This window comes from Semicossyphus pulcher, unplaced genomic scaffold (genome assembly GCF_022749685.1).
Source record: "Semicossyphus pulcher isolate SPU_LCO1_2020_fin unplaced genomic scaffold, fSemPul1.0.p SCAF_4, whole genome shotgun sequence".
Lineage (NCBI taxonomy): Eukaryota > Metazoa > Chordata > Actinopteri > Labriformes > Labridae > Semicossyphus > Semicossyphus pulcher.
Genome location: NW_027211715.1, coordinates 2,865,302 through 2,890,142, shown reverse-complemented (window position 1 = coordinate 2,890,142; position 24,841 = coordinate 2,865,302). Strand labels below are relative to the sequence as shown.

The window sequence follows — 24,841 nt, the reverse complement described above, 5'->3', positions numbered from 1 at the left end:
ATATTCAGGTGTCTGAGAAAGCCATGACGGGCAGTCAGCGTGCACACAACCAGGACCATGAAATTGAAGCAGCTAAATGGAACACAGCCATCATTAATGCTGCTATAAACACCTGCACCTTTCCTCCTGTGATGGGTCAGAAAGTCTTCTGTGAAAAAGGCCTGCACGTTCATTTACTTGGTGCTGAAGCTGCAGAGTACAAAATCATAACACTCATATATTTAAATGTAGCGTGTATAGGTGCCTTGTAATGACCAACAAGGAGTCAAACATGCTAACATGCATGTTTATAAGGAACTATTTAGTGGTGAATGTGTGTTCTGTAATGTAAATGTTTACTGAATCTGTAACTGCACCTTTAATTTGACTTTTTGTACAAACCAGAAAGTGAAATGAAAGTGTTACTCATTAGCGTCTCCCTGAGCCTCCGCGGAAACATGTTCTGTATTAAAAGACGTCTAATATGTATGAGGTGAGGGAGCAGGCAGCCGAAAACCTTCTGTTCTCTCACTCTTCAATCAGACAGAAATGAGCACAGTCAGATGGTGACGTACTCAGAGCACACACACACACATACACACACTTTCCCATAAACACTAAACTATCATTTGCCAGCATTTGTGGGGGGCATTTACGAGGCAGATCATATGGCGGGCTTGCTTGTCAGCTTTGGGTTCAGAACAGGCGATGGAGATTCATCTCCCCTGACACGCGCTGACATAGAAAACTATATTTAGCTGCTGGCGTCCGTGCGTAAAGTGACGCTGGCGCAGACGCACGAACAATGGTTGTGGACTGAATACTGATTCACTGCAAGCAGAGACAAACTGTTCCACACTGTGTATTCAGGTGAAGTTTAAAGGAAACATTTTGTTCCCGATGATTCTTCTCTTAAAGCAACTTCTGAAACCTCTGAGTTCTGCGTCAGATTAATATTTATTCTGATCGAGGCTGAAATCAAATCTGATAAATGTCTCTGGGCTTGTGGATATGTCACAGCTGATCATTTCAATAAAATAAAAAACGTAACTTTGGTACAATAGGAGCGTGACAAAACTATTACAGACTTTTAGCCGACATAAATACAAAATTAAAACCCTTATAAATGAGACTCTGGCTGCTCCGGGGTCTTTACAGACTCATTACAGAGACACGACCTTCTACAGGATCATTAATGAACTATTTCTCTGTCATTAGACAGAGTGTGGTGTAGGCTACTTCCCAGCGCTGTGGATGGGTGTAGGCCTACTGCACTTTATGAATAATGAAAAAATGACGTAAACAATGCGGTCCTCTTTGCAGCTCGGGCTCGAGGCTGGAGGCGGGCGCAGCGAGGCGTGATGCGGCGGTGACGTAGATTCAGTCGGGGATCTTTAATCCTCTGCCGCAGCAGCACAGCCGGTAACCGGAGGAGGGGGTAGCACGGTCGGACAGGAATGGACCGCACAAGCTAGCCTAGCCTACTGCAAGGCCGAAATAGCTCGGTCTTTAGTTAGATGAAAATATCACCAAGGAAAAGCGAGATTAGGACCAGAACGAGCCGACTATCCGCACAGGCCGGACCCCCTCCTCTCTGCCTCTGCCTGGAGCCTTTTCACAGACCTTCTCCTGTTAAAGAAACAGTGGTTCAATATATTTAAAACCCACATAGGTGTTTCATTTAAAAGCAGAATACGGTTCCTTTTATTCGGCTGACGGAGCCTTCGCCTCGTCCTGCCGGTTTCCTGCGCCCCGGTTCGCCCTTCAGCAGCGTCGCCGCGTCCCTGCTGTTCCTGTCAGCTGCTGCGCATCAGCAAAACATGCAGGATGAGCCTGTGGGGGTGACAACCACGCAATTACCCCCGTCAACCGAGGAAAAGGACAGCAACAGCAGCACGGTCAGCAAATCCGGAAAGCAACCGAGCCAAAGCGACAGGCAGGGCTGCCAGCTGAGCTCATCCAGTCCGGATTATAACCAGAACCAGGAGGTAGCCTTCACCGAATTCAACCCAGAGCGTATCTACCCGACGCAGTCTCTCTGTGACCTTCAGCACAGCCGAAAAATACATCAGCAGTTCAGTCAGCACACTGAGTTTAGCCCCTCAGAGTCGCCCCCACCGCAGGGACACTTCAGTCACCTGCCCGAGCAGCGCGCTGCCGACCCCCGCAGCTCTCTACCGGAGGAGGCTGAAGCTGATGCTGCGTCGCCATCGCCTACTTCCGTGAATCCAAACAGGCTCCAGATGGACTCCCCCATCGCCCACCATATCAATGGCAATGGCAGCAGCACCGGCAACATGTTGGCCGGAGGTCTCAGCGCCGCCTTCCCGAACCTCCCCACCCAGGAGCTGCAGAGCAGCAGCGTAGGCGGCTCGTCCTCACCTTCCCTCCCCGGGTTCGGCACCCCCTGGTCCGTCCAGACCAGCTCATCGCCCCCTCCCGCACCCATCAACCCCATACACGCCAACGCCATTAACCAGATGCCCAACACGGACTCTGAGAACAGTTTCTACCCGGGTATCCCCTCCTCCATCAACCCGGCCTTCTTCCAGAGTTTTTCGCCGGTGTCAGCTAATCCGTGCGCCGGGATTAACGTGCAGGGCTTCAGCGGTCCCTTCTCGCCTCAGATCAACGTCCCTCAGCAGCCGCAGAGTCGCAGGTCCCCGGTCAGTCCGCAGATGCACCCCCAGCAGGGAGCCTTCCTGCAGCAGAGGAACAACTACAACCAACATCAGGTGAGCTGCTGCAGGGCGACATCACATGCAGCTGACACAGGAGCTCTGCTGTCTTATTGATCCCTGTTAGATGACAGGAAGTAGGCCTCAGGCTCCGCACAGCTCTAGTCTCTTTAGAGTATCTGAATGAGGAAATGTCTCCATTCATCGTTCATTTTCAGGCAGGGGTGTTCTCAGGTTAGGGAGCGTCTGCAAATAGCTAGTCTAAAAGCGTTATATGTGTGTTTGTACATTGTGTTCCCTAATCTCTGAAAAATAAATAGTCTTTTTTTCCATATAATCCATTTGTCATGTGAGGACAGAATCTGTCCTCTGGAGGGGAGGAGGGGGTGAGTGAGGGAGCATCTCTGAATCTGGCTGTTGTTCTCTCCTGGAAGCAGCAGTGGGATGTGGTCACATGGTGCACCATCCCTGTCTTGTGGTTCAGTCAGTGGGAACACAAAGGCTGGCAGGGTTTGCTGTCATAAATGGACGCTTCTTTTTGGGTGAAATGAGAACATCTTGTATCTTTGAGGAGTGTGTGTGTGTGTGTGTGTGTGTGTGTGCGCGTGTGCTTGTGTGTTTTGAAAGTCTGTAAGGGCAGTGTTTTTCAAATGGGTCTTTCAGTTCCCCTAGGGGTGTTTCAGAGGACTGCAGGGGTTACTTGAGGTTTTAATGAAAGCGTTATATTTCAGAAATATCAGGCATGCATAAATCCTGAAACATTTATATATTTTAACATAAAAGTTCAATAAAAAATGTACATGTAAGTCTGAAGAAACATTTTTTGTATTTCATGAGCCTGTTTCTTCCTCCAGTGCAATAATTAACTTCCATAAACTGTCCCTACAAGCATATTCAAGTTTACGTTTGTCTGTAGCGTTATAGCCAGTTTCTGTGTTGGAGGATAGACAGTAATTTAAAAAATGGATGTTAAAACGTAGTCAGTGGAGCCTACAGCAGCATGAAGGCTGCCGGTCGGGGGGGTAACGTCCCTTAAAGGAGGTGAATTATTTAAAACAGGTCGTGACCACTGTGTTAGGGCAGCAGCAGTTTCAGTGGGTGCTTACATGAACGTCTTGTGGCCTACGTGTCAGCAGCTTCAGGTTTCATGTGATTTGCATATTGGGTGTGTATGCAGACGTGTGTGTGACTGGGTGTGTCTTAAAGGGCATCTATGGTGTCGCTGTTTCACTGACCTTTAACCCTGCGCTTTGATTAGGAGTGCTTTGGAAATAAACTAGTCAAAAAATGAAGGGAACAGAATTTAAATGCTTTTATTGCTGAAATGGGACAGCTCACTACATAGTGCATGGTTGTATTTGTTTAGGAAAACATTTAACTTTACTAAATACACATTTTATGGAAGACCAGGCCTGCCAATGAGTGTGTCTTATTGAGTAGAATGTAGTTTCATTAAACCGAAGCTTTAACATATTAAAAGGAGATTTATTTAATGATATCCAGCATGTTTCATTATTTGGCTTCTTTTGTGTACGAGTAAAGCAGCCATTTTTAACAGGTTTCATCTCCATCAAGGTTTTAAATTCTGCAGGAGTCACCCTTTTCTTTAACACAGCTTGCAACATCTCATTTGTTCAGGTTATACAGAACATTTTCCCATCCCACCATGTACAGAAGTAGTCAGGGACAGTTGAAAAAAATGACAGGAGGAAAGTCAAGAAAGTCAATAGTTGAAAATGAAGTCGTACTTTCAGCATTCGTGCAAGATATAAGAAAAATAAATCAGTGGGGATAAATTAAGGAATTCCTCCTTTTCTGATGTATTTTCTCTTAAACCCAACATTATTACCTAAAGATGGACTTTATTGTCAACATCCGCATAATTCTCACCAATGCAAAATAGAAATCATCCTCCTCCTGTCCTCCTGTCCTTCGCATGGCCCTTCAACACGTCTGCAGCCGCTCCGGTGCTGTTTGCAGTTCTTAGACAGAAAAGGAGAATTCAGCTCACATCAAATTTGAGCGTGTGAGAAACAGAAAGTCGATTGTCGTCTTTGTAAGATTTTCACGTGAAAGCACGCAAGATTAAGTCTGATGCGATTCAATGTATGACATGCTTAAGAGTGGACACAAGGTCCAGGTAGAGAGAGTGTGTGTGTGTAACTTACACTCGCGGTGTCGCAGCGCACGGGATACTTAGTATTAGTGTTAAAGCCCTAAATCTTCTTATCTACCCCCCCAGTACAAGAGCAGATCAAGCTGGGCTGTGGGAGAAAAAGAAGGATATGAGGAAACAGAAATAATACGATGTAGAAAAATAGTCTTTCTAACCTCCCTCCTTTCCACCCCCTCCGTCTCCCTCTGCAGCCAATGGTGAAGCCCTCTCCCTGGGGCGGTCATCAGGGGAACGGCTGGGGCTCCGGGGGGATGTCCTGGGGCCGGGACCACCGCAGAGGGAGTGGCATGGGCGTACCTGGCTCGGTCAGTCACATCTCCCCCCTGAAGAAGCCCTTCTCCAGTAACGTCATCGCTCCTCCCAAGTTCCCACGCTCTGCAGGATCACTGGGGCCTAAGTCCTGGATCGAGGAGAACATGTTTCGCACAGACAGCAACAGCAACACCATGTTGCCCCTGCAGGTAAGTGTTTTGGGTGTTTTTACTTTGGCTGTAGGATAATCAGTTTAATGTGTGTTTGTCTGTGAGTAAGCGCAGCGTGAGAATCGGAGGCTTTAAAGGTGAGAAAGAACTTTTTAAAGAGAAAAACCCAAACCTTTGAACGACGGAGAGGTTGTTGTGTGAGAGACTAGAAGAGAAACTAAAAGTAAAGGAGTCTGTAGACTTAGAGAGCAGTTTGTAGATGTAGATCAACATAAAAGTGGCAGCCATGGTTAGCATTTCAAACAGATGGGGGGAGTTTGAGCTGATTTGCTCTGCAGGCTTTGCTGAAGGTGTAACAAAGTGGGGGCTGGGCTGCTCTCACTTCAGGAAGCTCACATCTTGTAGGTGAGATCTAACTCAGCTTCCTTCTAAAGCTATTTGTGTGCACAGAATCAGAGGCTAATCTTATTCCATATTATATGTACCAAGTTATGTGTTTTCTTTCTGCTGTAATTATATATATTACATGCAGTGGGGTCACCATAGTCACCATTTGGTCGTCATTTGCTATCTGTGCTTGTATGTCATTAAATCTTTCTCCACTCTGCCCTGTGCATGGAGAACGGTCTGCCTGAACTCTTACTAAGAGAGAAAACACTCTGTTGTTTGTATTTCTTTAAAACAAGCTTCATTCTCTTGGAAAGCTCTGATTCTAGGGTGGAGCGACAGCGCCCTTTCAAAACACGGACAGGACAATGACTTGTTGTGGTGGAACATTTGCATAAAGAAGAAGTGGGCGTAGTCTACAAGTCAGAGAAGTGAAGCCAATGAGAGAGTGCCTTAAACCCACATTCCTTCTAATGACCAGCAGGGGGCCACTCCAATATTTGCAGGGGACAAACTCGAGGCTTTAAGATGGTAGTCCACCAACCAGTGGTGGACACCATGGTTTATATCCACTTCTTTTATACAGTCCATACTAAATCTTTGCAAACGAAAACACTTCAAAAAACATGAAAGTCATACGTGGCAGCAGGGGCGGCCTGGGACCCCCTAAACTATGATTGGCTATTTGCCCTGTAAGAGGCGGGGCTTAAATAAATAAACTATGTGGGCTGTGTTGCAGCAGGCTGCGAGTAGATTTCTTTGTACTTCAGTGTGGCACATAGCCGTTAGTATTTAAATTGTTAATCTGGTCATACATCTTTTTGAGTTAAAGAATTTAGCTGAGCAGAAAGGGTTAATTAAATGCTATTAAATCGTGTGTGTGTGTGTGGACATATACCTCATGCCACCCCTGCATAAGTCACCCCAGTCAAAAAGGTCTGGATCCGCCCCTGACTGGCATGCTTATATGCACAGTCTACATCCTGTGAGTGACACTAGTAAATAATTGTAAATGATCATTAAACATGGTCAACTATATATCTTACACAAGCATCAGTTAGATATAAGTGGCTAATGTAAGTATTTGGATGTTTTAATTATTCTATAGTTGTGTAACTGGTTTTCTGTCTGTAATTTATAATTCAACAGAATGTCCTGAAAACCCACAGCATCATTGTCTATATTAGTTCATCTACAGGTGCTGATGATTGTTTTAACAGAGCTGGTAGTTAAATTAAAACGAGTTTAACTGAGTAGAAAAACTGCTGTAAAAGTGTCTCTCCATATAAAGAGGTCAGAGAGCAGTTTATAATGCAGGAAACGTGCTCAGGAGACACCATTAAACATAAAAGCATTGTTAATAAATTAGAGCGTCTGCTTATAATAAGAATAAAGGGAACACTTTAATGACTTTAATCAGAAAAGATATTTATCACTGTGACTCATTCAGACTGAAGTAATGAGACAGTGGTGTCATCGGATGCTTTACTGTTGCTATGAGATCAAATTATTAGTGATGTCAGTGCCAAGAAGTACGACACTTCCTATTCCAGGAAAGAGCTCTGACTCTGTGGATTGTTAATTTCCATAAACAGCGTCGGATCCAGAATTTTTCAGATTCCAGGTCTTTTCCTTCCTTCCTTTCTGTTTAATGTTTGGCAGTCAGTGGCCGTCTGCTGTGTCATGTGTTACGCAGAGGCGGAGAGAGCCGCTCTGACTTTCACTGACAGAACTCTGCCTCGACCTTTCTTGGAATTACTCATCAATAATTCGTTAATGCACAAAATAACTCTGAAACACTAAAGTAAGCGAGGGTATTGATCTGCCTCCGTGTTTCCAACAGCCCTGTGTTTTATTCTGCTTATTCTGCTGAGGTCAAGGGCTCAGCACGGCAGCATGCAGCCCCCTCAAAACAAGGCAAAACTTTAATGTAGACAGAAATGGTGTTGCATTGAACACCCTGTTATGCATGATGTATTACTCAAGCTTTTTTTATTATTTATTAATTTTTTTTGGCCTTTTCTGGCTTTATTCAGAGAGAGAGGACAGTGGATAGTGTCGGAAACAGGGGAAAAGAGAGTTGGGATGACACATGGCAAGGGGCCGAGGGTGGGAGTCGAGCCCGGGGCCGCCGCATAGAGGACTGTAGCCTCTGTATTTGGGATGCACGATTTAACCACCGAGCTAAACTGACACCCCTTAACTCTGCTTACTTTTTAATACGTCAGGTACACGTCACTGCTGACATTGTAAAACCTCTGACACAAGAGAAAAACATACGTCAAAGGCTGTTGCACACTGCGTCGGGTCAAATGGTACTCTATCTCGAAGGACAAGCCGAAAGGAGCAAACTGTTTGGTATTGAGCGTTCCCCTGACCGATGTAGGGTTGCTCCTTGTTTCTGCTTAAGGCTACATTAGCCACTACTAGCGTAATCCACCTGAATCTCTAGAGTTGTGTTTCAAGTTGCTTTGTGGGTAATGTGGGCACAGGGGATGCTGTCAGCCCTGACAAAACACAGCAACACGTTTATTTAAACAGAAATGATGTAGTTTGAACACCCCGTTGTGCATGTTGTGTGACACAAGCTTACTTGAATTTTAATACAGTAGAGTTTATACCAATGACTGTATATATAGATCGTCTCCATCTGTGATGCCAAAATAGCCTTGCGATGGTGACGTCATTCGATGGTGAGGTCCAAGGGCGGAGCCGTCGTAGCCACGTCCGCTAACAAAAACACACACACTTAACTTACAGAAAAAACCCCAACAAAGATCGGGCATTGGCGTGTTTAACAGCAGAACAGCTTCTTGTGTTGGTCTGAGGTTAACATTAATAGTTTGACTCATGTCCCATCTGTTAACATGGAGGAGGCGGGCTTTATGAGCTATACTGCAGCCAGTCAGCAGGGGGCGATAGAGAGGGTTTGGACTCACTTTTAGGGAGCCGTCATGTCGGCCATCTTTTTATGCAGTCTGTGGTTTATACACATCTCTGCAGGTTGGATCGCTGTTCAAGCCTACATTAGCCACTGCTAGCATAATACAGCTAAATCTGTCCATTGAAGTCCATTGTTTAGAGTTGCATTGTGGGTAATATGGGCAAAAGGGGTGAGTTTAGCCCCCTCAAAATGTAGCAAAACTAGTTGACAGAAATGGTATGTTGTTTTCCCTGTTTGTGTTTAAGAGAAAACTACCTGTGGTGATCTGTGCTGCATCAAAACATTACACTGTTGTGTGTTCAGCACTTTGTGGAGTGCGCTGCAGTCAGAGGACAGGACAGCGCCGGCCTTCCTGATGAGCTTATTGATCCTGCTGGCGTTGAATGCTTTCACCCTGCTGCCCCAGTGCACGACAGCAGAAATACAACTCCTCATTCCCTGTTTGATGAAGTACTGGCACTATTGTGCAAAACCAACAAAAGGGAAACTAAAAAAAAGCTAATTAAGCAGCCAATAAAGTGAAGACACAGGAGAATAAATCAAAATGGACAAGCTAAAACAAGTTAATATATGCCATAAAGCCAAGCAATCAGACAACAAAAAGCTCAAACAAACGGTCAGAGTTTGAATATGTTCGGTGCAGATTATCAGAGTTTTGGTGCAAAGTTAATAAAGACTGAGCTCCAGATTTTTCTACTCCTGTAACAGTTTGTAAACCGGCTGAGGGCTTATGAAACAAAGAAGAATGTAGGCCGGTCCCATTATACCATTAAGCGTCTTGTAAACTAGCACAATAATCCTGCCAATAAAGCCTCGAATTACGAATTGTGAACATGTCCGGACATTACCCGGCTAAGCTGCCTGTGAGCATGCAAATGTCCGAATCCGATGACCCGTTCGATGACATCGAACAGCTTTTTAACCTGTCGGCCGCCTATACGAAGAATGTCCGAGTGAGCAGAGCTTCATGCTGTTTTCTGCCTGCCTCCGTTACCTGTAAACACTCACCGGCCACTTCATTAGGTACACCTGAAAAATCTCAAAGCTCAACCTTTTATGTTTCCTGTAATGTCATAGAGGTGTTAATTTAATGATATTTCAAACTCATAATTGGTGGTGGGGCCGTACTGAGCTGCATTATATTCAGAGGTGTTTCTAATATTCTGGCCCCCTCATGTATGTAAATAGGGAAGACAAAAAATTAGAGACACATCTGAATGTAATTTAGTTCAGCACAACGCCACCTTTAACCATGGCCTCAGTAACAAACATCATTGAATTTACACTCTTCAGACTCTCAACAAAACAAAAGTCAACAGCTCCCTTCATAGCCACCAGACTCCATTGACAAAAACAGTAATTTTACCTCGCAGAACACGGGGAGTTGCTGATGGTCGACCGCTGCCTGGATCGCTTAGTTTGTTTGTGTTGTTGTGTGGTTAGTTCAGTTCCAGACTAACGTGTGTTACGACGTGTAACGAGGCAGCAGTAGACCAACAAGGCCCGTGTTCTGTGAGGTAAAATTACTGGCTTTAAAGAGAGCGATCTAACAGCTGTTTTTGGTTAAATAAAATCTTCGGCACTGCTTTTTCGACACTTTGATCTGATTGGCCGGTTTTTGATGCGATGCATTTGATTGGTGTCTGGTCAAAGTCAGTTTTCTTTCTATCCGTAGATAAATATTTTACTCGGTAACGGATGGGTGTACAAATGTAGCAAATTACTTTACTTACTTTACTGAAAACATACTTCAGTAAAATTACATTTACTGACTTTAAAAAATGCTCCAAAAAGTACAAGTACACGAAAAAACTACTTAATTACAGTAACGTGAGTACTCCTCTAGTCAAAGAGATATTAACACAAAATCATTTATCATTACGGAAGAGTCCTCCTCCTCCTCCTGCCCGCTCCCCTACACCAGACAGATTGCAGACCATCACGCTGTGTGCTGCATGTGTGAAAGGGCAAGTCCGGACAATGTCAGGACCTCACTGTCCTGTGAAACAGCAGTAGTCTTTCTTTTGTTCTAGTGAGGAGGCTGACATGACTGTAGTTTAGAAAGTGAAAATAGCTTTACGGTATTCTCATCTACTGGAAGTAAATGCAAAAACAACTTTCTCAGCTTCTTGTCGGGATAGGACCAGCTGAAACTCTGTCTCTAATGTCTCATTGATCAGCTGATAATCTCATAACCTCCCTCTCATCTCTGCAGCTCCTGGTTTTGGTTTCCATTCTCCGTCTCTCTCTGGGAAAAAGAGATCCTTTCCCAGAATCGGCTCTATAGGCGGCTCACAAATATACCTTCAGACTCATAAAGTGCATAAATATGGAAAGAATGTTAATCCAAGCGTGAGCTACTCATACTCCATAATCTCTTACATGTTAAGCCAAATACCCACTCTTCAGGGGCTTTGTTATGAATAAGCCAAATCACTGAAGTGTGTGACAAACGTGAGGACTTAGACGTGTATCATGATTTATTTTGTAAGCTGCGACTCTTAATGATATAAAACCTTCTGTGTTTTTCAGGACCGCTCCAGAATGTACGACAGTCTGAACATGCACTCCCTGGAGAGCTCTCTGATCGACATCATGCGAGCCGAGCAGGATCCGATGAAAGGTAAGACGGCCTTTACCTTTCTGTCTACGTTTGTGGGGGTCGAAGGTGATCGTGTTCGGTTCAGAGGCCTGACAGCGGTGCAGAGAAGTGACAGGCCCATTGCTCCCATAGCTGTGTTGTTTTTCTACACACCAGCTTACTTTCTCCCCGCTGAGAGCTTAAGAATACTTCTGCCACCGGCTGCACATTTACGTGACCTTCCAGCTCTGATCCTGTGGCTACTTAACCTGAGCAGAACACAGAGCTGCTGAGAGAAGGAGAGAAATCATCATGTCTATTTTGCTATGGTGGTTTCTGGGTGTTTAGACTCATGAACCTGGATTAAACTAAAAGAGATATAAGCAGTCATGGGTTTCATTTAAATTATTCACAATGGTACAGGCAGCAGTGAGGAGAGAGTGCACTGTAGTGTGACACTGCCGTGGCCTCCTGGGCTCAGCTGCTGGACATCAGAGGAGCAGTGTCAAATATCTGCACTGCTCTTCCCCTCCCCTCCTACAGACGGCTGCTTGTAGCTCATTTACAGCCTCACAGGCTGACAGCTACACTTTCATGTTTAAATATGACCCAGATATATCAACACAAACCGTGCATTTAAACAGAGAAGTTAATTGTAGTCTCTATTAAGACCCTGATGAAACCTCAGGGCTCAACCTGCGCCCTCCTCTTCGCGGGCGAGTTCCTTGTTTTTCCTGCCCGAGCAGATGGAGAGGACATGGGCCAGTGTGCACAGCAGAGAGAGGGGGGATCTGGACTAATTTTAGATGTGATCACACTTTCACACACTGTGCATGACAGCCAAGAGAGGAGACGAGAGGGGAGGAGGGCTTGCAGGGGTGGGCTCGGCCATTTATAGCATTGCTGCAGCTAACAAAACAGTGGTCTGACTAGCAAGGAAAATATCCAAAGCTGTGATGCTAAAAGTTAAAAGAAAATACAGTTTGGCTTCTTTTTCTAACCAGCCAATAAAACTTAAGATCCGAATGTCACTTTTTATATAGTTTATTATATAATATAGTCAAAAGACAAAGACAGACAGACAGACAGCAATGAATGCCCTATTAGAGAAAGAAATGCTGAATAGCAATTTTTCTGTTATTGTCTGATTCTAACAAAAACACAATATTCCAGCAGAATTGTCTAAAAAAAATACACATTTACATAAGAAACCTTCACAATGCTGAATACAAATTTTAATATAAAGTAAAAAACTAGCTTGTCTGCTATTAGCATAGTGTGTTTCTCTGTGTTCAGCTTGTTTTTCGGTTAGGGTTACTTAAGTGTTCATAGTTCATGTGGTTTTGACAGGGAGCCCAATCATCTGCAGCTCTCCTCCTCTCCAAGAAAATGTTTGCTAAACCTTTGCTGTTCCTGGTTAAACCTCAGAACAGCTGATTCTACAGGGCTGCCCACACAAGTTAGCATACAAATATAATGTACACACAAAAATATTAGCTCTTTGTCCACAATACAAGACAGGCAGACAATCAGTATCGGACGATTAATCGGCTGCACCAAGGTTTTTCTTAATTAAAGAGGGCGTATTATGTTGTGTCACATTTTAAGACCAGCCTCAACATATATAACAACATATATAATGTTACAATGTAAAAGTACGTTGGAGTAATCCGCAGGCTTCTCAGCTCAGTCTGCAGGCTGCTGTGATCGCCAGGTTTCAGACCGTTTTTTTAACAGGCTGCACTTTGTCACGTCGCTGTGGGCTTTGGAGAGCTGGCCAATCAGAAGAAAGTGTAGGGGCGGGGTTTCTTAAAGGGACAGCGCTGACTGAGGCGTTTCAGGCAGAGGCTGTATGAGGGCCTGGACAGAGCACCAGTGTGATATAAATAGAGTTTTTTTTACTGTAAATTATGCTAACCTACTCTAGTGAAATATGGAGCTTGAAATAATAATGATAATCAATAATAGTGATTGAAATTAGGGATGCAACTGATGATTATTTTCATGATTTTCGCTTAAAAATGTCTTTAATGTATCAGTTGTCAAATTTGTTGCATATAACACGTCTAGCATTTCATGTTTTTGTGATATTTTATCCAGAACCTGAATTAACTTAACTTTTATGTCAAAAAAGTGTGATTCCTCCAGACTCACAGCCCCTTCTTCAGTCGGGAATAAGATCATAGGATGAAACCTTTTAGAGTCTGATTCTTTAACATGAGACAGAACTGATCATTTTTATCTGCTGTGTTTCATTCTGCAAAGTTTCCTCTGTTTACCGACTCAAATGATCACTGGGGATAAGGAGAGCTTTGTTCCTGTGTAATGCTCCCTGCAGACATGTGAGAAGGCTGCAGTAACACACTCACAGGCAGGAACTGTACTTATATGTGTGTGTGTTTGTTTGCGTGTTCTCGCTCCCATGTACACACACTGGCCTCACCCTGTCCTCTCCATCTGCTCTGTGTCTCATCCCTATTTGTGTGTGTGTGTGTGTGTGTGTGTGTGTGTGTGTGCGCGTGTGTCTATTCCTCGTGTCAGGCCGTGTGGGATGCCCTAACCCCGGGGCTGACGGCCTACTCATGCTCAATGGTAATTATCTCTCAGCATCATCTGCCTCTGTTGCAAATGTTCAGCCTCTCCATCCAGCTGTTTTAACGCACAGTTTCAACAGAGAAACAATGGGCGCATCATGAGCACTGTTCCCATGATGCTTCCTTTGTTAATCTTTAGCCTCATTAGAAACACTCTCCAGACTCACAGGGGTACAATAGGGTCACACCAGGTGACATGTGGCCTGCTGCAGACACCTAATCTAGCGCCTATTTTATTTAACAAATCCACACAGTATATTTGCATTAAAGGGAATTTCAATATAACAAGGGGTCTTTTTTCTTGCATAATTTTAAGGTATAAATGATTAAAAGGTATGAAAACTTTTAGATTGCTCCAGTGGATTGCTTCAGCCTGCAGCCATGAAGCTGTTACGGCTGCAGTATTGTCCTCAGGGGCAAATGCGCCCAATCAATGTGCATCCATTAAAAGTGCTTGTTGGCCACTGACAGGCTCAGATTGTTATTCTAAGTGTCTGACAGCATTACTGAAAGGATCCCTACAGAGATAGACCTTTTTGTTCAAGAGGAAGATTAGGAAGTTACATCACTCTCTTCAAAGCCACCAGACTCCATTGACAAAAACGGTAATTTTACCTGACAGAACACAGGACTTTCTGGTCTGCAGCTGCCTCCATTGTTTAGTTTTTTGTGGCATTGTTTATAAAACACACATATTGTTGTATCAGAAGTGATGATTCAAAACACCAGAGTCACGTAAAACAAACTGAACGATTCAAGAAGTGATAAACAAGCAACTGCTGTGTTCTGGTTAAATTACTGTTTTTCTCAATGGAGTCTGGTGGCTTTGAAGAGAGCAAAATAGTGACTGTTTCTGCTTAAACAAAAAAGAACTGTAATGTTGTCAGACAAAGAATAACTGAAGAAGGTCAGATGCAAACAGAGGCACAAACCTTTTAAGTCATTTAGACACAAAATATATTCAAAAAAAATAAAGAAAGAAACTAAAAAATGAGAGCCTCAGTATAAACAGAATTCCAGAATTCCCTTTATGTTTAATTTGTAACCTCCCAAATGCCACTGGTGCGTTTCCTTTGTTCAAAGGTGTTCACTCATGTTTAGTGACGGCGCTCACATGATGAACATTGTTTCCATTGTTACACTAAGTCATCTGAGGACTTTGACTGCACCTCAAACAAGACTTTCCTGATTAATTTCATAGTCTCACTTAAAATAGGCAAACATGAGGACAGACGTCACGCCGGTGTCAGAAATAAATTGTGTTCTATAACAGTCTCGACAGGACACGAATCTGGGTCAGACAGGTTTGGAAATAATTGTGAGCCTGCTTTTTATTGTGTTTTCCTCCTGAGACCCAGCGATCACAAATTCATATTTGGCTCTGTGTCGGAGGCAGATTCTGGCTCGTGTCTCTGAGGCCGAACATGCAGCTGCGATGAGCCCTGTTGTCCCTGACAGAGGACGTCCAGGGCTTTTCAGTGATGTAACATGTGGAGTTTTTCTGCTTTCCAAAATGGCTTCTTTTGACACATTTATATAAACACAGACGTGAGGTTTTCAAAAGTGTCTAAGGAGAAGCCAAATGGATTGTTTGGGAAATGTCTTATTATATGTCTTATGCAGAATATTTAGATTAATAGATTAATCAATTATTTTTTTACTACGCAGCATTGAAGGTGAAACATGATTGCACAACTTCAGACTCTTAATCCTTGTCCTCGTGTCCTCAATAGAGGATACATGCTGCTTTTTCTATCATGTTTATTTCATAAGACATAAAAAGGCATAAATCCTGATCTGGGTCTCAGGAGGATCTAAGATAAGCTGTATTAGTATTACCCATGTTAAGTTAATGGACTTTTTTTGATTGACAGCTTATTCGACAGTGATTAAACTGATAGGTGGTTGAAAAAAGAGGTCTTTAGAGGTTGAATATATATTTTTTGAGAATGTCTGCTCAGCTGAAACTTGAACTCTGTACTTTTCTACATGCAGCCCGGAGCTATGGGAGACGTCGAGGTAAACTCTCTACAACGTGCCTGTTTCCTTGTGGCTTCTTGTGGCATGCTTGACTGCTTCAATTGATACCAAACTAAGGCCTTTAGCCTGGAGCCAGACGTGTTCCTGTTTTCATATTCAGGATTGCATTGATTGTTTTTGTTGTTGTTGTGTTGTTGTTTACCATTGTGAGGTTTTCTCCCAGTAAATTATATTAGCTATCAAAAAGCATAGCTATAGACAAAATCCTTTAGTGTTCAGACATGCATGATATCAAAGGTTGGTCACATTTACTTGATGCACAGTGGCAGTGCCATCCTACTGAACCATGAGTAAACTACTGTGTATCAATGAGCAAATAATGTGAAGAATAATTAAGAAAAATTCAAAAATCATTTTAATACATTCAAATTTCATAATAGATACTCTTATTTTAAAACTCCACAAAAGTCTATTTTTATTGATAACGTATTATTTATAATAGTAATTGCTTTAATGACACTTTTATTTCATGATGTCATTTTACACAGCAACAAGCATTTTATGTCATTAGGTAAGAGCCAATCACATGCCTTCTACCTCTCATAAACTAGCAGAGCTAATCAGAGTTAGCCATTTAGCTTCTGTTAGCTAAAGCAACAATAACAATGCTAATGTTTTCTGAATCGACCAACAAGACGTATTCTAAATAAGATCGTAATAACTGAAAGACTTCACGTTATGTTTACGTATTCATATGAATATATTTTTTTTACAGATTTATATATTTAGTTTTGAACACTTTGGGCCTCCATACTGCTGAGCGATGTTTTAACAGCTTTGTTACCCAGCCTGCCTTTCACGCCTGCTTTCCCCTCCACACTGCTCAGAGCGGCACACACACGATTCCTCACTTTAATCTGGTGCTTTGTCTCACAGTCACGCAGCGTAAAACTGCAATAAAAGCAGAAACATTATTTTATAGACTGTGCTCTGGATGTGTCCTTGTCATGGCAGTAATATACACCTCCATAAAGTACAGGCTGATACGATTCTGCAGGTTTAGATCCATGTTTGTGATTTGTGTTTCTGCTGTGTGTTTGGGTGTGCATGTTGCATACGCTGTAGCTTAAACGATCTTTTCTTTCTCCACCAGGTCGCTCCTCCCTCTTCCCTATTGATGACAATCTCCTCGATGACGGACACGGCAACCAGGGTGTCCCAGGAGTCCTCGGCTCCCCCAACTGTTACCCACATCAAAACGGGGAACGCATCGAGCGCTTCTCCCGTAAGGTGTTCGTGGGAGGTCTGCCCCCTGACATAGACGAAGGTGAGGACAGCTATGCCACACTTTTTCAGCATTACTCTGAAAGTTCTGTCTTTCTCTTCACCTGTCTAATGTTTCTTTTTCTCCTCAGATGAAATAACCTCAAGCTTCCGCCGCTTCGGTCACCTGGTGGTGGACTGGCCACACAAAGCAGAGAGCAAGTCTTATTTTCCACCTAAAGGTATTGACAAACATGAGCCTTCTTATTAAACACTGTCTACTCAACTTTATCTACACTGAGCTTGGATGCTGTAAAGATGGGATGTTAATAAACAAAGCATTATTTGAGAATTCTCCTTTTTTGTAGCCTCTCCTCAAAGCCACCAGACTCCATTTACAAAACAGGACTATTGCCTTGCAGAGAGCAGGAGTTGCTGGTTTACTGCTGCCTCCTTAGTCAGTGTTACTTTGACACATTATTGTTTTAAATGGTTAGTTCAGACCCAACACAATATTTGTGTAGCAAAAACTAAACAATCAAGGCAGCTACAAACTTCCCTATCCTGCAAGATAAAATGACTATTTTGTCAATGGAGTCTGGTGGCTTTGAGGAGAGTGATGTAAAGTGTGACAAACACATAGAATAACAACCCGAATCTGTCAGTGCCAAAAACAGGAACTTTTACTGGACGTACTTTGATCAGGTGCATCTGCCCCAAAGGATTATGTTATGGTTGTTGCAACCTTCCAGAACAATTCAAAGACTCTATGTAACTATAAGTGATTAGGATCACAAAATAAAATACTAACCATGTTCTTAATGTACACCCTGAATCTTTTTCTTTTCCTAGGTTACGCCTTCCTGCTGTTCCAGGAGGAGACCTCAGTGCAGGCTCTGATTGAAGCCTGCATGGAGGAGGACGGGAAGCTCTACCTGTGTGTCTCCAGCCCCACCATCAAGGACAAACCCGTGAGTTCACCAGTTCACACTGAAGAGACACAGTGCTGTCATTTCTATTTGAATAAATAGAAATTGAAGGACTGTAAAGTAAAATTTTGACTCTGACTTCAGGTACAAATTCGACCCTGGAACCTGAGCGACAGCGACTTTGTGATGGACGGATCTCAGCCTCTTGATCCCCGCAAGACCATCTTTGTGGGAGGCGTCCCTCGCCCCCTGAGAGCAAGTAATTAAACTTCATAATTTTATTCAAGCAATTTCATAGCAGTTATTTATTTTGGTCTAACAACAGATTTTTGGAAATCCCCTCCACATTGAGCCTAAGACACCTGCCGTATTTCTGCTTCCTCACATCCACATCTCCTTCTTTGTCCTTTCACTAATCAAAATACATCATCTCTTTGTACCCTCCGTCTAGTTGAGCTGGCTATGATCATGGATCGTCTGTACGGCGGAGTTTGCTACGCAGGAATTGACACCGACCCAGAGCTCAAGTACCCAAAGGGGGCGGGGCGAGTGGCCTTCTCCAATCAGCAGAGTTACATCGCTGCCATCAGCGCCAGATTCGTCCAGCTGCAGCACGGAGACATTGACAAGCGGGTACGGACTCTGTCACAATTCCCAAATGTCCTATTTGAAGTGGATATGATTCAGTGATTATTCCGATGTGTCATTCACACAACTGACCCTTCCTATTGTCAACTCCTTTTTGAGAAGTGCTCAAAGCTTGATCCCTGGCAGAAACTCAGTCAGCTTTCCCCTTGCTGCTTACAGAGTTACTGAGCTAGATTGACTATGTGTTAGGCTCAAACAATAATATGAAGGTTGTTAAAGGACATTGCTGTGGTAACTGTGAAAGCAACACTCAATACCCCGACTGTGTGGAAGGTGTTGTGGTCATTTCATTCCCAACAGTTACCCACTTGTTGAAATGTGTATTACTTTGAGGGCGTCAGGCAATAAAGTATGAAAAAGCTGTCAGCAAGGACCTCACACCAGGGAAACAGAGGACACAAACAGCAAAGAGGAGATGCTGACAGGTTGCCTCGTCTTCCTCTGTGTCTTTGCACAATTCACATCTTATTACCTTATCTATAGAAGCTGATGAATATATCTTTCTATCACATGTATTGCCTGATGCTAAGAAGCTAATACACACTGTGCTCACTAACCCTAACTGAGGTGGCAGGACCTGTGATGGGTCAATAAGTGATTTATGAATGCATTATTAAGGCCTGAGCAGCAGCAAGAGGAAGCCGTTAGAACCTCCCAGCAGTGTATTAATGTTGTGACAGTGCTGACGGTGGTAGCGTAGCTCTCAGAGTGCTGTAAGGGATCGGGACGGGTTGCATGCGAAAATTAGCTCGGGCTGAATTTTGTTCCCAGTCTGTCTGCTCATCGGCCACCATAGTGAAAGAGATTTCTGTAAAACTGTTTGGACACCTTGAATTGAAACAGGGTAAATTTTGATTCTTCATATGATGAATTCTTGATCTGTTGAGGTTAAATAAATATCTATGACGTTATCACAATGTAACGTCTGTGGGCTGAGAGCAAAGCTAGAACGTGAGCAAGTCCTATTGTTCGTGTGTGTGTGTGTGTGTGTTCCATTAACATCTCCCCAGACAAAGCAGCTTGTTGCTATGGCGAGTAAAAGCTTATTAGAGCGGATTGAATTAGCCTCCATCCCATTCTCTGCTGTTACAGGCCTTCATGAGCACATATTATTGTATATATCCATTCACTTTCTATGTCCTCTCTCGTGCGTGTGTGTGTGCAGGTCGAGGTGAAGCCGTACGTCCTGGACGACCAGCTGTGTGATGAGTGTCAGGGTGCACGCTGTGGAGGGAAGTTTGCTCCCTTTTTCTGCGCTAACGTCACCTGTCTGCAGTACTACTGCGAGTTCTGCTGGGCCAACATCCACTCCCGCGCTGGACGAGAGTTTCACAAGCCGCTGGTGAAAGAGGGAGCCGACCGCCCGCGCCAGATCCACTTCCGCTGGAACTGAAGACGCGACCGCAGCCACGGTGACACAGTCAGAGGGAAGGGAAACTAAACACTGGCTAACAGGACGAGCATCGCTCTGCCTCTCCTGCTCTCTAAGCTATCAGTATAACCGAGTACGTAACACTATACAGTATATACTATATATATCTCTATATCTTTTGTAGCAGCCAAACACCACAAGCCTCAGTTTTTCACCAAAACCCCCCTCACATCTCAGGCTCTGACAACTCTACAACTCTTTTGTGGTACTTTCATCTTTTCTAAGAGGAGATTTAAAAAAGAGATTGATTTTTGTAGGTTTTTTTATTATTATTATTTTTGTATGTGAGATTTAAAGTAGATATGGGAATGTTTTTGCATGGGGGCAGCTTGTCTGTCTGTTTGTCTGCTGCTAGCCACCCTACAGTGCGTGTAGTGCACACTTGTTTCTGGGAAAATCTTGATTCTCTAACGTTGACGCCTGCCCCAGGTCATTAACCAAAGGTAGCAAAAAGATAGGACGCGTAAAATTGACACATTTTCTGCCGCAAAACAAACGGTTGTTTTCTAACGTTGCCATGGGCTCTTTCTTCTTTTTAGAGGGTTTATTATCAAAAAGAGACGATAGGGTTATTTCTGCGCTCATACTGACCCATTGAGTGATACCTCAAAATACTGAATCTGGTTTCTGCTATTCAACATTTATACTAAACAAGCTATTTTAGAAGCTTTGCTGCTATATATACATATATATGAATAAATGTGTAGGTATTATATTTAATGCCATTTATAACCAGAATCATGTGAAATGAAATGCAGTATGCACTCAACCACTAATGGCCCCCATTGCCATGGAAAGTGCATGTGATGACAATAGGATTAGCTGCACAGATAGCATGCAGGAGAGATGTGTGAGAGAAAAAAACAAAAAACAAACCACTGAAATCATAAATTAAAGACTTTAAATTTACAGAGTAGCATGACCATCTATTATAAACGCCTAAGAGGGAAAAAATCTGACAAAGAAGTAAAAAAAGACATATTTAAACTTGCATGCGTTGATGTTTATCTGTCGTTTGATCCGTTTACATACTTAAAAAGTGATATTGGTTCTACTGTAGACTTAGCAGACGCCATCTTTTTGTGACACGATGGCTCGTACGGCAAAAAAAATCCTTTTGAGAAGCAGAGTGGTGTTCAGTGGTTTGTGTTTGTGTCGTCCCCGTGCCGTGTGACTGTTTTTAGTGTAGACTGAGGCTCTAGTTTAGTTTCCAACAGATTATTGAAACATCATAGTTATTCTGCCTTCACCCTTCCTGTCCTGCGTCTTGGTATAGTTCCAAAGGATAATCTGATGTAGCCCTGGAAGACCAAATGCAAACAGAAGGCTTAAAGGGTGATGCCAGTACTTTTAAACTTGGGCTCTAATTTTTTTTTATTTTATTTTTTTTTTTTACATATTTTGGGGTTTAAATAACAAATTGTTTAAAAAAGTAGTTTTCGAAATGGCTCCAGTAGATTGCTTTGCCACCTCCTTGGTGGCAAACGCGCCTGATTAAACTAAAAGTTCTTGTTTTGGCTACTGACATTCTCAGATTGATTTTCTAAGTGTCTGGCAACATTACAGAAAGGATCCCTAAAGAAAGGATTAAGTAACTTTTTTTAAACACAGAAACATCCATTACATCGCTCTCTTCAAATCCACCAGACTTCATTGACAAAAATAGTAACTTTACCTTGCAGACCAGAGGAGCTGCAGGTCTACTGCTGCCTCAACTGGTTCGTTTTTTTCTGTGTTATTGTGAATTTCACAAACATTGTGTAGTGTCCTAACTAACTATTTTAAACACCAAAGTCACACAATAACACGAACAAACTAACCAGTTGAGGCAGCAGTAGACCAACAACTCCTGTGTTCTGCAAGGTAAAATTACTGTTTTTCTCAATGGAGTCTGGTGGCTTTGAAGAGAGTGATGTGACGGCTTTCTCTAGTTAAAAAAGCATCTTGCTGTTCATGTTTATCTCTGTAGGGGACCTTTCATTCATGTTGTTATATTATATATAACACACATATATATATATTATAATAACAACCTGAGCCAGTGGCGGAACAAGCACTGTTATTGGATGTACTGTAATTGGGAGCATTCACCCTGAGAGATTACACTGCAGTCTTTATAGCCTGTTTTGCTGCGGCTGACCGAGCAGTCTACTGGAGCAATTACAAAACTTCTTGCAACAATAAGTAAAATAGACCCTGAAATATATAAAAACAGAGCCCTAGTTAGGAATTCCAAATGAACTGAACGGCTCATTTTGTGAGGACTAGTTGAAAGAGTCGGGCTTTGATGCTGTTTAAATCCAGGGAAACTCCGGATCACTTACTGAAAGATCTCCACATCAGTGACACTAAAGATAAAACTCTTTGTTTCTAATGTTTGTCTGTTGGATTTTCACCCTTGAACGACCCTTAAAAAAGTATTTAGGGACAATCTTTTTGTGAGGACGGTGGCCCAGCCGTCCGTTTGGTACTGTAAAAGTGTGTCGCTCTCGTGTCGTCTCGTGCTCCACGCCCCGCTGTGTGCTCCTCTGTGTCGATGTTCAGGCGTCAAAGTGTACTGTTACAAAACCTTAATGAAACTGAAACTTATTTACTTATAGTTGAGTCAAATTTGTCTGTGTCAACTACTTACCCATCACTGGCCCTACAGTATGTTTTTTATAATATATCTTATGCACTACTTTTCTATACCCCCTCCCGTTTTACTTCTGATCCACCCCTGTAAGTGATTTCAGTGCAGAAGCCTCCACCTATTTATAATTCTACAGATGATTTATTAAATTTTTATTTTTTCATGATTACTTATTTAAGATGTAGCGTGAAGCAGTGGTCTTAAGTTATCTATATATTCTGTATGAGTAGAGCAGGAATCCAATATGTTCTAATATATTCTGATGTAGTCTGGATGTTGTGCGGCGCGGGAGTCAGAGCGTGACGTTACAGAGCGAGCTCCCGTCGCCGCCTCGTGGCTTTCTGTTCTCATGATGCGAACATGTTTGAATATCGTCACCTGTAACACTTGACTCGTGCTGTTTTATTGTGAGGTTCTATTTTCTATGTTGAACACTGTTACTTTGTTCTGTACGTGTCTTTGTTTTTGTAAAAATCATATTTATTTCACTATTTTTGTAGACAAAAAAAACCTATTTGATTTTGATTGTATTTTTCTATTTAAATAGGACTATTATACGATTTATTTCCCCCTCCCCCTCTTGTGCTAATTATGTCCAAAAGTTCTGTTCAAAGACAAAGAATCATGTCATTAACATCAAAGTTTTTGATATATTCTTCTTTTGATACACATTGATGACACATTTCATTTGAAGGAAGGAAACATGAAGGTTTTATTCTATTCTTGGAAGACACTTGAGATTCTCCCCTGTTGCATCGAGGCCCCGGCTGCCTGTCCTCGTAGATGCTCTGAAACTTGAATATAACACATTTTGAAAGGCTGACTAACCTCGAATCTGTGTTGTGATGTGCAATACTGTTTCTAATGTTTGTATAAAAGTAAGAACTACAGTGTAAACCTTTTTAATGCAGATTTATTTTTTTCATTGCATATTTTGCAGATTTCTGATCCACAGTGTCATTTTTTACTGTCAGAAAAATAAAACCCCGTTTTTTCATTGCAACTATTTTTAAATCCAGATATCTTTGTACTGATGTAAATGATTGTAGTTATTTTGGATAGTGTTTTGCTAACAAAAGGAGAGACTTTTTCATGCATATTTCTATTTCATTTCATCTTGTTTTATCCCACCTTTTCTTTCGTTTAATAGTAGCAGATTTCTCTGAATAATTTTTCATATTTAAATGTCATTGGTATTATTTTGTATTTTTATGTGGAAATACACTATATATAAATTTAAAATGCTAATTGCTAAGATATTATTTTGAGTTTAATTATTTTTAAAGCTAAATATTTGTAATTTTATTGTTAAAGTGACTAATTTCTAAATCAGAGTTTGTGTATAGATTCACAAAGTGGTTTATGAGGTGTTTGGATTGTAATTATTACTGAATGGTTCTTTGATATGCAAAATGAATATCATGGTTATTTTTATTTTTGTTGGTTTTGTATTTAAATGGGGTGTTGATTACAATCTTTTTTTTCTTTCACTTCCTGAATAAAGACCCATTCTGTTTGGACACAACATGACTGCTGCTGCTGCATGGCTTCAAAGCTAAACACATCAAATACAGAGTGAAAACATACAAGTCATAGTTTCATTTTAAAATGGGCGTTTGCATTTTCACGTCAGAGGGAAAGACTCAGCTTTTTACTGCACTCTAAGGGCCCGATCAGACAGAGCGCGTTTTGCAGGTTTAAAAAAGAGCAGCTCGCTGCACCTTTTTTTTTCACTGTTGTTAAGGCAACCACCGAGTCATTAGCTGTCATTAACCCAACTGTTATATTGTAAACTGACAGAAGGCCCGCCTCTCCTTTAATCCGCTTGGACAATCATAAAAAAAAATGCCCATGACATTGGGCGCAAAACCAGCGCGCAAAAAGCTTCCCCCTCATTGAAAACTACAAAAAAAAAACGCCCCTAGCTGCTAAAACGCGCTCTGTCTGATGGGGCACTAAAGGTGACTGCACTCTGCCCAGACAAACACCCAACTCACATCAACATTCTAAAGTAGCAGTTGCTGGTTGCCGTCTTCACAATGTTCTGAAAACCAGCTGCCAGCTCCACACTGCCCAGACTGACAGGACAGACTTTTGTCTTTGTTAAAGTTTAAAGGAACTTTTTCATTTAAATAAATGTCTGTTAGGTCACTATCGATCACCGAATGAGGTAACACAATGGTGTTGAGCCTATGG

The 24,841-nt window shown here is 42.4% G+C and overlaps 1 protein-coding gene across 4 annotated transcripts; it reads left to right on the top strand.

The window, feature by feature from the left end:
- Positions 1-1,628: 1,628 nt before the first annotated feature.
- cpeb2 (cytoplasmic polyadenylation element binding protein 2) lies at positions 1,629-24,160 on the top strand. Of its 4 annotated transcripts, XM_069679710.1 has the most exons (12): positions 1,629-2,714; positions 5,025-5,298; positions 7,581-7,585; positions 11,119-11,209; positions 13,709-13,759; positions 15,757-15,780; positions 16,895-17,068; positions 17,157-17,246; positions 17,857-17,975; positions 18,078-18,192; positions 18,385-18,566; positions 19,747-24,160. In XM_069679710.1, the coding sequence occupies exons 1-12, from the start codon at positions 1,800-1,802 to the stop codon at positions 19,972-19,974; spliced, it is 2,268 nt and encodes a 755-aa protein (XP_069535811.1). In that variant the 5' UTR covers positions 1,629-1,799; the 3' UTR covers positions 19,975-24,160. The 4 variants fall into 4 exon arrangements, with proteins under 4 accessions (XP_069535811.1, XP_069535809.1, XP_069535812.1 ...); XM_069679708.1 differs by lacking the exon at positions 7,581-7,585 and having other exon boundaries at positions 5,025-5,294; XM_069679711.1 differs by lacking the exon at positions 15,757-15,780.
- Positions 24,161-24,841: the final 681 nt, after the last annotated feature.